The 20,162-nt window shown below is 39.3% G+C and overlaps 1 protein-coding gene across 1 annotated transcript; it reads left to right on the top strand.

The window, feature by feature from the left end:
- The first annotated feature begins 521 nt into the window (after positions 1–521).
- On the top strand, positions 522–20,162 carry AMACR (alpha-methylacyl-CoA racemase). Its single transcript, XM_074166554.1, has 5 exons — positions 522–788; positions 3,116–3,259; positions 5,650–5,810; positions 10,759–10,945; positions 19,309–20,162. The coding sequence occupies exons 1-5, from the start codon at positions 539–541 to the stop codon at positions 19,716–19,718; spliced, it is 1,152 nt and encodes a 383-aa protein (XP_074022655.1). The 5' UTR covers positions 522–538; the 3' UTR covers positions 19,719–20,162.

Below are 20,162 nucleotides of genomic sequence, written 5' to 3'. Positions count from 1 at the left end.
CTGCTGTAGCAGGAGCAACAGGACCAGGCAGCCCAGCTTAAAGGCAAATTTGGTGAAAAAACAAACAGATTTTGTCAGCTAATACGCTGAAGTGTGGCCCGAGGAGGCTGAGGTGCCTGTAGGTTCGGCCCACCCGCGTCAGCCCAACGGACGGCCGGTGCTGTGGTTGGCCCCCCCGTGAAACACAATGGCGGAGGTCTTCCACAAACTTTTATTTTCTCATTCTTTGCTGCCTGCCCGACCCCCAGCAGCAAGTGGATGCCCATCGCCCGACCAAAACCCGAAGGGGGACGGGGGGGGGGGGGGCGACCCCGCTCCCAGGAGACGCAGCCGCGGGGGAGCGTGAGGAGACACGGGCCGTTTCCGCAGCCGAGGGGCCCCCTCAGCCCCCGCAGAGCACAGGCAGGCCGCAGGGCAGAGGCGGTGCGCGCCCCGGCACACCTCCGGGTGCCCTGCCCGCCACCGGAACCGGCCGCGGGGGCGGTGACAGCGGCGGCGGCGGGGATCGATGTCTCGGCACTCGGCAGCGGCGACCGCCATGGCGCTGAGCGGGGTGCGGGTGCTGGAGCTGGCCGGCCTGGCGCCGGCGCCGCTCTGCGGCATGATCCTGGCCGACTTCGGGGCCCGGGTGGTGCGGGTGGACCGGACTCCCTACTCCGCCCTCTCCAGCGACCGGCAGGGCCGCGGCAAGCGCTCGTTGGCGCTCAACCTCAAGCGACCCCCGGGGGCGGCGGCGCTGAGGCGGCTGTGCTGCGCGGCGGACGTGCTCATCGAGCCCTTCCGCCACGGTGAGGCGGGGGCGGCCCCTGGGAGGCGGCGGGGCAGGGCTGGAGGCGGTGGAGTGGGGTCAGCCGGGCGCGGTGGCAGCGAAGGGACCGCGGGGTGCGGTGCTGAGGGGACCCCTGTCAGCCGGGGACCTCGTGAAGTGCACGGCGGGAAGGGAACCGCTTCTGGGGGGTTCATTTCGTGCGATGGGGTGAAAAATGGTGCGGGACGTGCCAGGGTTTGTGGAGGGCAGCAGCCCTTCTGCACCAGGGGGAGGAAGCTGTGGAAGGTGCCCAGCCAGGTCCTTGCCCCGCCGGTGGGCTGAGACACCGAGCAGTCAGTCCTGGAGGGCACCGGACGGTGTCTGAGCCCAGGAGTCGTGTGTGAGCTCGGGCGTCGGTCCGGCGGGCATTTTCAGGCCTGCTGGTATGATTCAGCCCTCATTTGTAAGGCTAGCATAGAATCATTTAGGTTGGAAAAGACACTTCAAGATCATCGAGTCCAGCTGTAATGTGGGTGAGACGTAGTGGAGTGGCAGAAGTCTCAGAGTTAATGATTCCTCCTCCTTACAGATCCAATGTGTTCTCCTCCTTCATGAACCATGCACAGACACTCACCTGATGCTCATGTACAGGCTGTTTCAGTATCCCTGCAGTTCCATGAGGATTCCCTTCTGTTACGAGGACTATCATCACGGCCAGGTTGGATGGGGCTCTGAGCAACCTGGCCTAGTTGAAGATGCTCCCTGCTCGTGTCAGGAGGTTGGACTAGATGACCTTTAAAGGTCCTTTCCAACCTGAGCCATTCTGTGACCATGCTTCAGTAAGGATCTAGCTGAAGCGTTCTGGGGTTTCTACAGTTAGTTTAGAAATAGAATCAGTTAAACATCACACATCATAAACAGGCTTACGTGTCCTGAGTCACGGATAATGCTTTTCATTCTGAAAGCAAGGTTTTATGATTGTGATGGTTTTGACCTTAAGAATTTCTTGTTTTGTTCCTCAGAAATTGTGCAAACAAAAGACAGTAAATTCCATTTGTCATTGTAGCTAGTTTTCTGCTTTCTAGTGGGATTTTTTTTTCTTATCATAGAAATTTCTGTTTTCTTTGGGTTTATAGGCACTTGCCTTTTTTTTTTTTTTTTTTTTAATCTGGAAATGCAGGTGATTTTGTACTAGACATTAGGTTTTATCGGTCTGTAACTGAACTAGGCCAGTCTGTGATCCAGCATGAAGCTGCTGTGAACCAAGGAGAAGATGAGGGCCTAAGGGGCAGAAGAGTTTCTTTAAACACACATGTACCATTGACCTTCTGATAATGTCTTTCTGACACCAGGGTTATTTGGCACCCAGTTCCCACTTGGTGCTTTTGAAAATGTTGCTCTTTACCAACATCCCACAGCTTTCTTCTTGGCATTAATCAGTTGCCACTGCCCAGAAAGTTATACAATATAAATAGATCCTAAGGATTTGAAGATATAGTAATATTATGAACTAGTCTGTGAAACAAGTTGCAGTAATAGATTCTGGGAATAGGCACTGACATTATATTATCCCTTCCCCTCCAGAATGTGTCTCCCTGCAGTGCCAATACAAGTTATAGGGCATAGTCTGACCAAGCTGCACTGAGCCAGTAAAAATCTAACATTTTTCTGCAACTTGAATTTGGTTCTTTTAAAACCACTATTTTAGAACTGCAAGATCAAAATTTTTGCCTTGATTACTGTAAACCCATGCTGACCAAACCTATGTTTCATTGATTTCTAAAAGTTCCTTATTCTCTGCATTACAAAAGAACACATTTTCTATTGTGCAGTTGTTGCAAATCTGCAAATCATTTGTGGAGTAGGGGCATGGCCTGTTCCCATCAGTAAGTTAAAAGATACAGGAACACCTGGGGTATTGAGAGGTTAATATGGTGAGGAAATTATATTCCAGTGAAAGATGGAAGCAATTTCATGTCATTTTAATGTGGAAAACAAGAATTTGCTCTTTCTCTTTTCTTTTTTCCTGTTTTTTACAAGCCTTTGGTAGCTTTCTCGCTCAACAGGACATGTATTACAGAAAGTTGGCTGGCAATCTTTTGGGGAGTGAAAACAGGAAAAAAAGCTGAAAAAAATGACCCTAAAGTTTAATTTCCACTTAATTGGCTTGTATTCAAAATGTATGCGGTATGTTAGTAATTTAAAACATTCTGGATGTTTACATTGTAATATGGATACTGAATTAGAATGTTTTACTTCATAAATTGCAATTCAGTTCTGTTGTATAATTTAAATCTGCACCATGTATATTTTGAGTCTTATTAAAAATAAACATGAATTAGGATTCTGTGGCTTTGTCTTTTTAAGGTGTCATGGAAAAACTTGGGCTTGGTCCAGAGGTCCTTCTGCAGGAGAATCCCAGACTCATCTATGCTAGACTTACTGGATTTGGCCAGACAGGAAAATATGCCAGTTCTGCAGGTCATGACATCAATTATTTGGCTTTATCAGGTAGGCTGTAAAAGTTCATGACAAATAAGGTTTTTTACCCCCTTTAAATCAAAATTGAAGAAATCATTGAAAGGTTATTTGCAGATAGCTCAAATTACCTGAGGAAACGGCTGAGCAGACCTGAAGCATCTCTGGCAGTGAGAGGAGGGTTTCCTTCTCTTTTCATGTCCTTCTCCCTGCTCCTTTCTCTCCAGTCATCTCTGACACTTGCCTAAACCTCTCTGTAAGCTCCCTCACAAGTCAAAAAATGGCCAGGAGAAATGAGGAAGTTTTTTCTGCCAGGTTATTGAGGTGAAGCAGTTCATTAAGGGGTCTAATAAACTTTTTAGTCAGCACAAGAAAGGAAGAAATATGGGCTGGGTGGGCTGTTTGTTTTGGCAGCAGCAGCCAGCTGGTAGGCTGGATCAGCATGTCTTCTCAGGCTTTGTGCTATTTTATCTGAATAAAGTTTTCCTCTTTGAAGAAAGTACTGAAGTTTTTATGCATTTTTGCCTTTATTCAGAGCTTCTCTCCTAGAAAGTCTATATGCTTATAATCCTGAAAGGGCTGCAGATTATTTTGCATGTTTGTGATCAGCATCTTTTGAGCCAAAGGGAAGTGGGTTTAAAATGAAGTTACAGTGCTGTGTTGCCTTAAGGTGTTGTAGACCGTGTGTGCTGATGGTTTTGTCATGTTTGTACAAGTATCTAGTAACAAACAATAACAAAATTACCCCAACTCTAGCAGTAGCAGTCAGTGTGTCATGCATGGCCCCACCTACTGCTCTTCACACCGCTGCTGTCTCTGCTGCTTATCTGAGCCTGTGAGGAACGAGAGAAAGTGACCCAAAACTTCTTGGCTTCCCACTGGATAAAGTGTTTACTTTAGCCCCAGCAAAGCCAGAGCAGAGGCACTGCAAATGTGGTGATCTGGTATCGCCTCCTACAAGCAGTCACTGTGTTGAGGAATTAAGTTTCTTCAGGGATGGGTTCAGTCTTCTCTCATTATGTAAGATTGTCAGGGAATAGAAAAGAGTAAAGAAAGATGCCTCGTTTGAAACACTTTTGATTTCATGTCCGGATGATATCAAAAGTATTATGATATTTTTATTATTAGCATAGGGAAAGAGTCAGTACATAAACAGTATAGTCCATTGCTACCTTAGATTGTAGTACTTTGTGTTTACAAAAAGAAGTGTTTTGTTTTTTTTTTCTCTGGAGCTGATGTAATCAGTCGTATTTTGGTTAGTGCTATCTTCCTAAAATAGAAATTGAAATGCACAAGTTGAGTTTTTCTGCCTATTTACAGGAAATAGGACAAGGTGTTTGGGAGATACCATTCCTCAAAAGCGAGATCTCATCCTGAGTATTTTCCTGATGTTTAGACTGTTAAAAATGAGGTTTTAATCAGTGACAGGGCTTTATGCTTGTACTACAGGCTTTGGAAACTTCTTCATACTGTGCACTCAGTTGCTTGCACTTTGGAAGTGCAGTAGACCATTAGCTAACTAAACAGCGCATCAGAATCATGCAGTTCTCGGGAAATTTTGGACACGTACCCTGCAAGTCTCAGAGCTTAGGCTACAGGCACAGGAGAGCTATGATCATACTGCAGTTTCTTGCTTGCCCAAAGGGAATCACTATGAGGGAACTACAAAGAGTAAGGTGACAGTAAAAAAGTTGTTCAGGGTGGCAGAGACATGCTAACAGATTCAAAGCTCCATCTGAAGTAAGCTGACTTTGCTGTTGCTCTATTCCCTTTCATTTCTGCATAATTTCTGGCATAAACATAGGTTCCCTTTGTCTATGTCATCAAGAGGTGACCTTTCTGTGTTGCTTACCCATTTTTCTTATACATAACATTTTTTTCCCAAGGGTAGTTGAAGAGGGAGGATAGGACTGAAGTGCAGTTGTCTGTGTGAAATCCTTTGTTATGAATATTAATTCATGGGTTATGTGCACAGGAGATTGTACATCTGCATTTTTACTTTAGAAAATTCAAAGAAGAACAATTTACCAAAGTTGCTGTGAGGCATGTTCATTCTTATGGGAGAGGTTCTATGCATGTGCAAAGTACTAGTATAGAATTATTGCACACAAGTTTTTTTGGCTGAAATTTTTTCCCTATATAGCCAAATTATCAAGAGTTTATCTGCGAGACTTTTATTACTCTCTTCAATTAAATGCATCTTCACTAATATGATTTCATATATTCTATTCTTCTGTGAATTAAAGACTAACTATTTGCTAAGACACAGCTGCATAGAGACAGAAGGCTGTTGGTAGACGTTTGCTTTATCCCTTGCTTATTTGCATAGACTGAAAAGAGTGAAACTTTCCTTGTAGAAATGTAGAAATTAAGATTTATAATTAATTTCATACTTATGTTTGCTTTGTTTGCTCTGCCATCAGGTGTGCTGTCAAAGTTGGGTAGGAAAGATGAAAATCCTTATGCACCTTTAAATCTTCTGGCTGATTTTGCTGGTGGAGGTGTCATGTGTGCACTGGGCATTGTTATAGCCCTTTATGAACGTACCAGATCTGGCAAAGGGCAGATTATTGATGCAAGTATGGTAAGTTTAGTTTCAAGGAAGGTGGGGTTTCTTAGGTTTGCTTGTTTGGGTTTTTTCCTACTCTAAGTCTGTAAAAGGGAGGAAATGGGAGCTATTTGTAATGTTTAAAATTGAGAACTTGGGAATGGGAAAGTAATCTCATAAAATGGCTATTCCTTCAAGTGCAAGCAGTTTTCACGTGTCGCTGTAGCCATAACAACCTTATGACATGAGACACATACTGTGATTCTCCCCCATGACATTCCCTATCTTTCCTTTTTCCAGCCTGCCTTCATCAAAAAAATATTAGCCGTATATATTTGATGAGTAAGTTTGGTGTATGGAAATAGTGTATGATAAACAATTGACATCATGCATAACAGCAAAAGTGATGATCCTAATAAAATAAATAAATGCATTAGCTTTATCCAAGATACATCAGCCTATGAATTTTTGACAGGTCATGTCTTACAAGACACTGGTCCCTTGAATAATTACACTGCCATGGATTATTGCCAAGAAATCAATTTCAAACACTTTGTGTTAATGTGCTGTAAAATAAATGAAAGGCTAAATTAGCTTAATACTAAATACTATGGAATTTTTCACTGCAAGGCCACACACTTAACACAGAGGAAGAGACATATTCATATTTATCCTTAAAACTTATATTACCTGAAAGTGTCTTTTCTCTTTCTGTCTCTCTCTTTCTGTTTTTCTTTTTAAAGAGCAATTAAAATAAAAATTTTACCTCCCTCTCTTCAAGGTGTTGTGATACAGTGAAGGCTGTTATTTGGACTTAAATATAAATCGAACAAAATTATATTACTTGAAAAAAATACAGTTGTTGAAGAGGCCTTGAAGGTAGGAGAATAGCAAGAGGTGTTAGCTGTCTTGGCTTGAGTAAGTTTTAGACAAATTCACATGACATTCTCAGAAGCAGGCCATGACACTATGATCTAGATGGAAATTCTGTGGGTTCAGTACAAAACTGGTCTGATGCTTCTACCCTGACAATAGTTATTAATAGTTGATTGTCAAAATGAAAAATGTATCAACTGGAGCTCCACAGACGTCTGTTGGGTTTTTTTGAGTGTTTTCTCCAATAAGCTGAATAATAGATGAGCAATTGTGTTCATTAAATTTTCAGATGATGTGCATGTGGGAAGAACTACAAGTATGTTGGACACTTGGATTACTATTGAAAATGACCTTTTCAAATTGGAGAAATGACCTGAAAAAATTGGCTGAAATTCATGGAAACCACTGTTCTGTAGTTCTCTTAGGGAGAAACAATTAGCTGCACAAATGCAGTATGAGAACAATTGGCTGAAGTACAATCCTGGGGGTTTATAGTAGTCACAAGCTGAACATGTGTCAACAATATCATGTTGTTGTAAAACACACACACACACTGTATTAGGATGTATAAACAGGAAATAGAGCCATCAAAATTTCTGAAGTAATTCTAATCTATTCAATGTTTATAAGGCCTCAGGAAATTACTGTTTCTGACACTGGCCATCATCTTTCAAAAAAAAATTACCAATTTGAGGAAGTCTGTGAAACACAACAAATCATGAGTCCAAAACCATGACCTACCATAGAAAATTGAAACAGTTTGTATATTTGTGATGCAAAAACAGTGGAGAATTATGACAAGTCTTCAAATATTTAAGAAGATGTTTCTTGTAGTTTTGAGTGTTACCTTACTTTTGCTTTAAGTCATTAAAATAATTTGTTACAAGAAGAATCAATGTAAGTCCACTAATGTCCTAATAAGATCTGTGGCTCGTTGGGAATGGAATGTGTGGTGGTTTTATGTGGGTTTTTTTTTAGCCCTCAAATCTTCTCTCAGTTTTTTCTTGTCTCATAATTGTGGAATTTACAGTTCCCTGCTGATGTTCCTGGTATCCTGTGAAATGGAAGGAATATTGCCCAGTATCACTAAATGTGCTTTGTCTGGCATTTGGTTGCACTTCTTTGATTTGAACAGACTCTTTTCAGGGAGAGAGTTTATGCATCATCAACAGACTGAGTTGATGAGCCTGTTTTTATACCTAATTTTGTTTCATAAAAGTAGATATTTTTAAAATCACACTACTACGGCATTTCAGCTCTCATTTCATTTTAATGTTCTTTTTTTATTTATTAGGCCTATTACTTAAGTTGCTGTGTGCAGTTTAGGTAGTCTGAATATGTTAACGACGGACACATGGTGGAATTTTCTGTAGTAGAAAAGGGAAAAGAAATTTCTTTTTTAGGACCTTTGTGTCCTCCATATTACTTTTATTAAGTTTTCATCTTACTTTGTCTAGTGTTTTACTGACCACTCATTTGCTTTTTCCTGTTATTGCAATGTCTATTTTTCTGAAGTCATCTGAAAAAATTAATTATTTCTTGTCTTTGAGGTTAGTAATTCTAGATTGAGATCTGGATTTTTGTGATAGAAGAATTTGTTATTTATCTCTTATTTCTAATTAGTGTGCTGAAAGGTGAAAAATCACTTAGGTGCATTCTTATGGTCAGTACTATCCACACGAAGAACTCGTATAGTCAGTGAAACTAAACTGATACAAATACAAGGTAGAGGATTAGGCCAAGGGCTAGATTTGCATCACCCTTTCATGGTGCCCAGTGTTACTGTTGCTCTGCATAAAAAGTAGACCCAGGGTCCTGCATTTCACCTGTCTACCTCAGAAGAGTTAAATACCAGGTCTGAACTGATTTATGTTAGGTGCTGTCTCTTCTCATTGACTCTATAGGGACCATAGGTATCTTACAGTGAGCCTGGGTAGTTCCCATGTGCTGAGTAGGATGTGGAGTGGACACCGCAATGCGATACGGTAGGCACAACTGTACATTTGCACTCTTGCACCACATTGGAGTAGAGGCATGTGAGCCAGGGCCACGCTTTAAGTTCACTCCAAATTCAGACATAGAGCCTTCTGCTGATGGTAGGCATCTGACCAAGCATGACTCACTCTTTGTGAAAAGACAGCCACAGGAGAGGATGGTGGTAATGATCACTTGCATAATAGTCTCATGGTAAGAACATTTAGCTGTCCAACAGAAGACTGAGGTTCCGGGTTTTTCTCAGCCTGGAGGTATTCAAAACCAAAACTCCCACATCCTAGAGGCATTCATTGGTCACGAGGATAAAGATTAGGTTGGTGGGGATTCATTCTCAGTTTTGTTTGACTGTTTCACTCTGCAGAATTGCGGAGCCGACAGGTCAGCCAGTGTGTTGGTGCTCTGGATTCTTGTCCCTGCCTCAGAGATGGCTGATGCTTTTAGCACGAGGGAGCCATTAAGCAAAACACATAACTCTTACTGTAATCATTCTGCAGTTAAGCTCAAGAGGAGTCTCCCAATGTTGTCCTTTTCATGTTTCAAAAGAAAGTGACCCCATTAGCGTGTGTGTGGTGTTATTTGAGCATGCCTTTGGAGGTTTGGTCCAGATATTAGACACCTTTTTACTTGTCTCAAAATTGCAGTGGGCTTCAGGCAGAAGCTAGCTGTCCAGTTGCTCAGTCAGGGATATTTCTAAAGTCACTACACAGTCCAAAACAGAGGTGTAATTTTTTTTAAGTGTTTTACTTCCAATGTTATTTGTGTATTTTTTTGTTAATATGAGCAGTGCAAGATCTTATCGTTTGTAAAGCAAACACTATTTTGATACGCTTGCAATCATTTTACAAGCATGTAGATGAAGGAAAGTATACAGAATTTTCTCATATGAAAGTACTTTAACTGACTTTAACATGTGACAAGTAGGGTAGAAGCATTCCTTTCCTTGTGGCAGGTACTTGAGAAAGTGGCCAAGGAATACACATTAAGTGAAGAAACCTTCATGACTGCATACTTCGAATATTTGCATGTTTTAAATACTTGGTTAGAAAAGTAGAAACTAATAGATCTTTCCACATGAAAGTTCAGTAGCTTTTTATTTTGCTAGAATCTCTGTGCTTTTCTCTATAGACAGTATTACGTTAATTTTACACAGTGAATCAAAATGATACTTAAAAAGATACAGCTGAGGTTTTTCTCTGTTCTACTGGAATGTTTCTGGCTGTATACTGTTACTGCCTCACCTTCTCTTAGAGTTTTTCTAATACAGTTGGAAGAAAATGGATTCTGTTGGTGAGCAAAACTGTAGGATGTGATTTTACTTGGAAAGACTGGTACAAGCTTGATATTTATTAACAGGCTGAACAACCTTAATTTTCATCTGATTGTACTCCACATAGCCAAAACTTTAAGGAGCAAGTTGGAACCAGATTAATCATGTCTTCTAGTGCTGTATTCATCAGACACTTGCCTATTTAGACATTACCTTGCTATGTCTATGTACCCACCAGTGATGAGAGTGGAAGAATAATTTTTGTTTTATTTTAGTGATGGAGGTGAATTTCCCAGTTCCCATGGTATAAACAAGCTTGAACCTTTGGTTTCTTTCCAGTTTTCTTCTAAAAACAGCAGTCTTACAGTCAATAAATTCAAGTAAGTTAATGTTGAGATAAAATTCTTATACTTACAGGACTAGTATAGACGTCTTAATTTCCAGAGGTTTAAAAGGCTTGAAGGCTGTCAGATACCTAACGTTCTACAGAGCCAAGAAGCTTGTCCCATGACCTAAAACTACTTATATTCTCTTTGTGAACTCCTAATGATTATAAACTTGCTAGGTGAGGAAACTTTGTGCGTTGAAAGTGTGTTAACCATCTGAAGCTGCATTATTACATTTATGCTGCTTCTTAATCTCTAATTCTAGATGATTTCACATATGCATATAAACAGTAATTGAAAATTTTAAGAAATTAAACTTTTTAGCAGAGATTTGATCATTAAAAATCTTAATATAGGACAGAACTGGTAGTCTTCTTTTTTGTGTTTTGTTTTATGTAGAATTAAGTTAACATGCCAAATAATTTACTGAAGTTGTTACTTTTTCCTGTAAATCTTCAAGGTAGAAGGAGTAGCCTACCTAAGTTCTTTCCTGTGGAAATCACAAAATTTGGGATTCTGGGACAAACCTCGAGGTGAGAACTTATTAGACAGCGGTGCGCCTTGGTATGAAACCTACAAGACCTCCGATGGAAAATTCATGGCTGTTGGTGCCATTGAGCCTCAATTCTATGAGAAGTTACTAAAGGGTAAGTAGCTTGGAGCAGTTATTTCACATCAGCAAAGCACAATTGAATGGATTCTTTAATACTTGATTTTGATTCATGACATTGGTTATGTTGATTTCTTTGTAAAAGCCAAACACTTCTTGAAACTATATGAGTAGTAGTGTAGCAGTTTAGTTGACCTTCTATCAATTAATTTCTTTCTTTTTTCATCCCTTTTTCACCTTACCCTCAGTAACTAGACTTAAATTACAGGTTTTCTTCTGGAGTTGCGGTAATGGTGGTCTGATGTGGCTGGAGCACTAAACTGTTTTTGGAAAACACTTTTTTTCAAGGGATTTTGAATACACTTCAAAAAAGGAGACCTAATTCTTTGGTATTGCAAATAAAATTTCAAGCAATTTCAGTTAGTTGTGCTATGTTGGTGGTTTTTTAATTTAAACTATTTAAATTGTTTCAGAAATTAATGTTCATTGGAAATAGTTCATAATATGTCTTGATAGAATGGAATTTTTCTAGAAACACAGTCAACTTTATAAGTTAATTTCCACCACACAATTTCAGAGTGCTTTAATGTCCAGATATGCATATATTTTTATATTTGTCTGAATATTTTCAAATATGACTGTAAAATATGATTTATCTATTTGAGAAATTAGAATGGGTCATGCAAAATAGTTGTGTGAAGTTAAAACAGAAATTTGCGGGTGCCTCTTTATCTTTGAACTCTTTGCGTGCTTCAGGCTTTTGATCGGATGTGCTCTTAGCTTCTTACTGGTTATTTAATTTAAAAATAATTTGTTCTGTTGTGCTCCTTGGTAGATTACTCTGCTTTCCATACCGAATTTATGAAAATATTTTAAAATATCACAAAATATTTTGGTGTTTATTCTCTTCCATTATTCTGAATATGAAGAATATGAAAAATTCTCAATCTAATTTTAGTTTTGCTTGATGAGTAGAAGGGATTCGAAGAAACAACATACCTAAAGTGGATGTACCCAGAGTTAGTGAACTGCTTTTCTACATGCAGGACTTATATTTGGTGAATCTTTGCTGAGTGAGAGTGGCAATGGAGTAGCTCCTTATTCTTGCTCAGACTCTCCCAACTGATTATTCCATGAATTGCAGCACAGATACCTGTACTGGTTTTGGCTGGGGTAGAATTAAATTTCTTCATAGTAGCTCGTATGGGGCTATATTTTGGATTTGTGCAGAAAATAGTGTGGATAACACAGGGATGTTTTCGTTACGGCTGACCAGTGCTCACACAGCATCGACTTTTCTGCTCCACTGCCCCACCAGCAAGTAGGTTGGAGGTGCATAAGAGGTTGGGAGGGGACACAGCCGGGACAGCTGACCGTAACTGGCCAAAGGAATATCACATACCATATGACATCATGTCATGCTCAGCAGTGATGGCTGGAGGCAGGCTGTCAGGGGCGCCACTGCTTGGGGACTGGCTGGTCAGTTGATGTTGAGCAATTTTTTTCATTTGCATCACTTGTCTTTTTTGAGTTTTATTTTCCACTCTCTTTGGTTTTTTTCCCCCCTCCCCTCTTTTCCTTACAGTTTTTATTATTACTATTATTTGTCTGTAATTATTAAACTGTTTTAATCTCAACCCACAAGTTTCTTTCTCACTTTTACCCTTCCAATTCTCCCCACATCCCACCGAGGGGAAGGGGAGTGAGTGACCAGCTGTGTGATGCTGGGTTGCTGGCCGGGGTTAAACCATGACAATTTCTCTCACAGTCTGCCAGCTCAGCTCATGCAGATACATTGTGCAAAGAAGAGCATAGTCAGTGCCTAGGGCCTGCCCTTCCAGGAGTTTCTGAAATTCAGGAGCATTGTGAGATGAAACGGAAAGTACAGGGTTGGAAGGTGGGGTATGCTTTGGTGAGCCGGACCCCAAAGACAGATCTTGTTGTGTACACTTTGGCTTTGTTCTCTAGTATCCTGTGCTGCTCCCAAGGTTCTTGCGCTTCTGTGGCTGTAAGTGGCCGCTTCTCTGTGTAGCTTAAAAAGGGACGTGCCATTGCATAGAATATCCAAATTGGTACAAGCTGATACGTGAAACGCATCAGGCAGGCTCCTGGAGTGACTCAGGGACGTGCACAGCATTATGTGCTGCCCGCAGATCAGGTGTCGAGTCTGGAAGAGCCATGTTCTTGGCCGAAGAAGCTGGTACTTTGTCCCTCGATGTCTGAACTCCAGTGAAGTCCAGTCCTAAGCTACTTGATCTTGAAAAAGAAAGTATAGTTGAATATTCCACCCTTTAGTTCTTTGAAATGTTATTCTTATCCAATCCCTTGAGATTTTTTTGCTTGCAAGAAATGGAGTTGCAAAACAAAAATAAATATGAAACTATCAAAGTAAAATATAAGATCTTGCTCTGGATGTTAGGCAATTTGGAATGCCAATACATGTCTTCAGGGAGAATGCCTTTATTAAATACAAGGAGAAAAAGAAAAGAATAAAGCTGCTTACTCAAAAACTCATATGTTTGGATTAAAGCGATCAAACACTGCCCTGCAGTATTCTTGGCTGCAGTATTTTATTCTTCTGTAGAGATTAAGTTATTCTGAATAGCACTTACTTTTAAGCTAGAGGAGTGGGGCGGAATCTATATTTGTTCAAAAAGAGTAATTCTGTAATGGATTCTGGTCGTGTTTGTCACTCTTCATCTCAGTGACCTTTGCTGGACATTCCAGCCTTCTTGTATTATCATTGCTACCTGGTGAGACTCGGGCTTTTCTCTCTCAACCTCTCAGCTTGACTAGAAAGAAGACTCTGGTGGATGAATCCAGTGGTCAGGCAATATAACATGATCACTGGTTGGTCCCTGTCTTATTTCAATAACTCTTTACTGAGGGAAACACTAAAATTCTCTGTTTTCCTCTTAGTTGTTCCTCAGAAATTTAGAGCATAAAATTGGAGTGACAACTATGAATTCATCTGCCTATATTGGGGCATCCACATTGGGCAACTTTATTTTCACATTTGAAAGTATTCCTTATGCTTACAATGCCCAGAAATGGCTTTATTTTAACAGCTGAAGTTTCAAAAATAGTTATTCCAGCAATAAAGAACTGATGTATATGTTTGTGAGTCACAGTTGTGCTTGTGTTTCATTCTCTTTCTGTCATATTTTAAAAATCCAACATACAGACTACAGTCTTCTAAGGAAATTTTGCTTTTTGCCTTTAATTGTATCACAGTCTTTGCTTGTTTACAGTGAATAATTTTTCTTTGTTTGTTTTGTAAAAGTATGTTGTTTAAAGTGTCAGAACTCGAGATTTTTTTGCAATATTGCATTTAAAATAAGTGGGTTTTCTTCATTGTATTTTAGGTGCATATTATGAATTGTTCAGATTTTTACATAGGAAATGTTTATCCCCTTCAGTAGTTACGGTTGCACACTTTCTGAAGCAGTAGTGTACTAAATTAGAACAGCAGATCCTTCTTGTGGCTTAGGGGTTCTTTACTTTCTGGGATATCTGTTGCAGAAATTCAGTTCAGAATTTAAGCCTTTGAATATTATAGGGAAGAAAAAGCTGCTTGTGAGAATTGTATTGCTCTTTCACAAACCTGAGGAGCTTTGATTTAGGCTAAGTCGTCTGTTTAAGGCATTATTAGCCTACTTTGAAGTGGTTTTAAAATGGTATGTTCCAGTTACAATTTCCATCATTTTATTTCATACTTTTTTCCCATAGTTCTGGTGAGTTCTGCTGGTGAACAATTTGGTGCAGTTCCAAATAAAATATATTCAAAAGCCACTTTATGTCTCTCTGCCCATATTCAGAGAGTAGGTTACTTTTGCCACTCCTTTATAACCAGAACACAAGGATATGAGTATTGCAGATGTAAGAGTTGGAGATTTAAAGATTGCAGAATTGAGAAGGGAGCATGATTTCTGAACCATTTGTCACTGCTCACAGGATTCTGCTGAGCAGAAGTGAAACTAATTTCCTTTTGGTTTTGGTTCGCTTCAGTGTTTCCCTGCAGAATTAGGAGCCCAGAGCTGGACCAGAGTGCAGTTAATGACATGGTGAGGAAAGTTCTTAAAGGGTCTGCAGAGGGAGACTAAGTTTAAGAAAATATAGCATCTTAGTTTGAGAAGATTATTGGCAGGGAAAATTAAATTTCTGCTTACCACAAATTAATGATTTTTTTTTTATTTTTTTTTTTTTTTAATGGTTATATGAGAAACTGTAGCTATATAAAATACAGATGGTAAATAATTGCTGTAGTAGCTATAGTATTAGGATTTGTATTCTGGGCTCACTATAGACTATTTGCTGTTAACAAACATGCTGTAATCCTTTTGCTTATATTAATTTTATTATTATGAAAGCCAGCCAACAAATAAATAAAATACCTTTGCATCTTATGAAAAATTTGATGTAAGAAACATGTGCTACTAATGTTAAGTCTCAATGTTTTGATAAAAAGAGACAGAATGTCTTCCAAGTGACCTGTAAATTGCTTCTGCAGGTTTCTCTTAATTTTTAGCAGTATGTGCTTAGCATTGCTGTAGCCAGTCTATGGGAGGCCCGCAGAACACAGTAAATTTTGTATATCAGGTGAGACGTAAAGATTTGGTTCTGTATTATCATTATGTGGCGTGAACTCAGATACATGAGGTGAACTTAGTATCAACTTACATTGATGTGAAAAGCACTAACAGTCACTAAAGTTCTTAACATGCATTTGATAGTACTCCTTTCATAGTATTTTGAGACTCCTATATTGTATTATTCCTATTTAAAAAGAAGGAAAAAAATTAGGAAGCACTTGAAAAACGTAGTTTACATCATTATGAAGGATTTCCACAAGGCTCTCCATTTTGTAATTGTAAACTATTGTGTAGTGTATTAAAAATCTGCTAATGTACCAAATTAAATATGACATTGTTATTCAGATGTGCAAAGTGAACACCTCATTCAATTTTAGACACCCTCAGTTACACATAGTGTTAAGTTTTATTTTAATTTATTTATCATGATAAGCCTTAAGCATTGTACAGGTGCTGTAGAATGCCAGGTTCTTGCTGCACCAAAACATTTGCAATTGTACTTATTAAATATGTAAACTTGAAGTACAACTATGGATGCATTTTCAGCGATGCTGTGATAGTACTCTGGGTCTGATCAACCTTTTGCTGAACTGCCACTTTCTTAAAAATTATTTAGTTTCAGAAACTTTGAGCAGAGTATTCAGTAGTGGCTTGGAATATTTTAAAGTTCAATTCACTCTCGGGGTAAGAATGAATTGTCTTCAAAGAGAGAGAGAACGAGCAATGGCGTACACCTTATGACAGTGGTTTGAGCCAAAATTAAGGATTCCCAGACTAGATGGTTCTATTCAGTCGTGTTGTGGCAACATAATTTCAAAACTACTGTGCTATGAGCATACAATTTTGAAAAGAAAATCAGCAAGCTAAAACAAGAAAATTGTGAACAAAGCTCCGCTAGGGTTGCTAAATAATCTTTTAAATTTGTACAGCTGAAATACTGTAAGAAACTGTTTGTTTCCAACATACCAAAGCAACTTTGCTGATTTATCTAATGAATTTTGCTGTTTTCTCTGTCTTGAACTAGGTGCCTAATTTTACGGCAGTTTGTCTAAGAAGTTTTGTAGAAACAGGGATTTCAATTTGTTGCATTTAATAAATGACATGCAGATACATGTCAATAGAGCTGTAGCATTTAAAGGAGACTTAAAGCTGTATCATTAAAAGGAGACTTAATTTTTCATTTTTCAAAAGCCATTATTTCAGAGCTGTTCTTTCAAAGCTGGACTTTTCTAAACAAAAATCCCTAGATGAAAATTTGAACAAAAAAACCTGAAACAAGTTGTGATTGCTTTACCGGATATCCTGTGTAAAAGATACTTTTCTTTAGATTATACTGGGTGATATCTGTCATCCTGTGGTATCCCAAACAATTCTGCGCTGTGTAATTGTTTCCTTGTTGACTCAGTCGCTCCTGCTGTGATTCTGTTCATCTGCACCACAAATGGTTAGCACGAGCTGGAAAATGAGAAGCTGTAGTGCTTAAGTGCTGTCGCTTCATGCTATTTAAAGTTGAAGTCTTCATTGGTCAATGGAAAACGAGCATATAATATTAAATTCCAGGTTCTGCACATTGTTCTATTTCGCAAGAGCATGTACGATTACGTTGAGCCAACTTTCTAACTGGCACAATCTTCAAATATAATTGTGTAATGGGATAATGGTGGAGCTCTGTTCATGCTGGACTGGCTACTAGAACCCAAACCATAATTAATAAGTAAATAAATACTGACAAAACAATGTTTCCAACTGACAAAATTTTATGCCTTGAAACAGAATCTCAGATAGTGTGTTGTTAATTAGCTTTACTTATTGTGGAAGGTAAATTTGCTGCATCTCCCAGTTCTTAAGTAAACTATATAGCACTGTTCATCTTTAGTATTATACTTTGAAGATTAATAATGAAATTAATTTTGAAAAACATTGTTAGCTTCTATTTAGTTATTGATGTTCAACCAGTAAGAGTAATCTTCAGCTGATCTTTTTTTAGGATGACTTGTACGGTTATGAGGACTAGATTGTGAGTTTAGTGATTTAAGATGTACATGACTTGGTAACTCAATGAGGACTAATGTTTGCCTTGTAGTAATACTTATCCTGATATCCGTAGGAATCTCTAGTAACGTGAAAATGCTTATGCTGTCTTTGACTATTTTGATTTTCTTCTGAACATGAACAACTGCAAGACTGTATTTCTGAGTCTGGACACACGCAGTTTCTCTGTGTACCGAAGTAACATTTCAAAGCGTGTATCCATTTTCAAAGCTAATATTGAAGTATCTTGTGGTCTGAAATTCTTAAATATCATGGTAACTTGGGGGAGACTGTGAGCCCCAAGAAGTGCATGTAGTAGAGATTATGAGCAGAAGAACGGACATTATTTTTCTTTCTTCTCCCCTGCATGTTTCAGTAGCTATATGTCTAGCCCCCTCAGTGGTAAGGAAGCTGTAGACACAGAAGATACAGAAAGCTTTTTCTGCCTATCTACGGGTAAAGATTAGAGTTCTGTGTAAATTCTACCTGTAAACAGGCATCCAGTAGCCCAGCCTGTTAGCAGTTGCAAGTCTAATCATCAATCAATACCAATACCAGACATCCGAAGATAAAGGATGCTCAAAATCAAATGGATGCAGAGCTCCCCATTGACTCTTCACTTTCACATAGAGCTGTTGTTTTCTTAGCAGCCCCTTTTGCTGTTGGTTTTGTGAAGAATTATGATGATAGCTGTTCTCTAGCCTTTCTAATTTCTGAAATTAACTTCTTATCCCTGCTTTTTCTGAATTTTTCCTGCTACATTCATGCTCCTGATTTTGAAGATGTGACTGTTAGGATAGACTTCTATGTACCACTTCTGATTTCTATTTGATATCATAGACTCTGTACCTCTGTTTGTACTATCTCCATTTTGAAAGTATGGTTTAATTGCCTTTTCTCTTTCTTGTTTCTTACCTGCTTTTTGAGATAAATCCTACAAGATGTGATAGCAATTCTTAGATCTCATTGAATTAGAAGAATGGAAGGGTAGGGGGTGCAGACAGCAGAATCCGTAAGCACAGAAACAGAGATGGGAACCTGGCTGCACAGGAGAAACACAAACTCCCCAGTGAGAGGGAAGGTGGTGCTTAGTTAAGGGAAGGACCTAGGACTGGTCTACTTCAGGAAATTTTCGGTGCAAAGCCTGTGTGTCCATCTTGTGCCTCAGAAGGGATGTGCATATTGCATACCTGGATGGTCCATGCGACTGATCTTCTGGGAAGCAGAGTTCTTAAGCAGGTAGTGACTGTAAGGGCTGTGGGTTTCGCTTTTCCAAATGAGCAGCAGTGGGCAGTGGGAGCCTGGGAAGTGGGCCGAGCAGGGGAGAGCAGGAAACATTGCTGGGGTCCGTTTGGACTGAGGAGGGAGTCGAGAAGCAGGTCAGTTGGCCTGCAAGCACCTGCAAGTACCTCATGCACATCGAGACATGTATATTCATCCACACCATCTTCTCATCTCTGGCACATAAGAACCCAATGCTGTTGGATACACTGCAGCCTGCTGAATGCCCAGCTCTGGCAGATGTACTGGCTTCTATGAGAAAAGTACGTTGCTGTAGTCCAAGACCCATTCACCAGACTTCTGTGTTGCTACTGCCAGGTAGAGAATGCAATACCTATTCTAGAAAATGTTCTCAGGACAAAATGTTATCTCTAGGTAGTGGCTGCTGTTGTGAAGTGTTTATACAAATGAGTGTTCCTCTTGAGGAACGTACTTAGTTGTGGGCAGCACTTTATCTAAGCTGTACTACAGTTAAACTTTGCTTTCCTCCTTTCAGGTCTTGGACTGGATTCAAATGAACTTCCCAGTCAGTACAGTTACAATGACTGGCCCAAAATGAAGAAAAAATTTGCATCCATATTTGCACAGAAGACACAAGCTGAGTGGTGCAGCGTATTTGATGGTACCGATGCTTGTGTCACCCCTGTTTTATCCTTTGATAATGTTGCTTCACATCAGCATAACAAACAAAGAAGTTCTTTTATCAAAAATGATGAAGAAGAGATAAGTCCTAGACCTGCTCCTCTTCTATCAAGGACCCCTGCTGTTCCATCACTTCAAAGAGATCCTTTTATAGGAGAACACACGGAAGAGATACTTCTAGAATATGGGTTTACTAAGGAAGAGATTGCTAAACTTTATTCCGATAAAGTAATAGAAATCAATAAACCAAAAGCTAGTTTATAATCTCTTAACTATGCTGATAAGACAAATTTCAGGCTGATACAGTACATTTTTATGCATTAAAATTGAGTTATATGACAAATAAATGTTTGCATGATATAGCTTTTAAATAATTTTTTAAAAAATTATTTAGGTATTAAATTTACTTGAAACAGTGGGAGCTACCTGTGTACCTGGATGGTCTGCAGTCTAGAATGATACCAAAATTGGGTTCTGGAGATCTACACAGTTTGCTTGGTAAGCAGCTGTAAATCCTCAAAATGTTTCTCTAAGTATTGTATCCTGGGAAATGTTTGTTTCTCTTAATTCTTAGTTACTTTGTTGCTCTATAATATATGTTGTGATTACATGAAGGCAATATTTTTCATAAAATATAGTTATATTCTTCCTAAACAATTGATTGTCTTGTTCACTCACACATTAAAAGGGATTTTTTTTCTCTATCTT

This window comes from Numenius arquata, chromosome Z (assembly GCF_964106895.1).
Source record: "Numenius arquata chromosome Z, bNumArq3.hap1.1, whole genome shotgun sequence".
In the NCBI taxonomy this organism is placed as follows: Eukaryota; Metazoa; Chordata; class Aves; order Charadriiformes; family Scolopacidae; genus Numenius; species Numenius arquata.
Note: the sequence above shows the minus strand (reverse complement) of the source record. Positions and strands in the feature narration are given on the sequence as shown.

Bases quoted from the DNA above. Each gene is read 5' to 3' on its own strand.
- AMACR (XM_074166554.1), top strand. From the start codon at position 539: ATGGCGCTGAGCGGGGTGCGGGTGCTGGAGCTGGCCGGCCTGGCGCCG. The intron at 3,260-5,649 runs GTAGGCTGTAAA...CTCTGCCATCAG, and splicing joins CAATTATTTGGCTTTATCAG to GTGTGCTGTCAAAGTTGGGT. The intron at 5,811-10,758 runs GTAAGTTTAGTT...TAAATCTTCAAG, and splicing joins AGATTATTGATGCAAGTATG to GTAGAAGGAGTAGCCTACCT.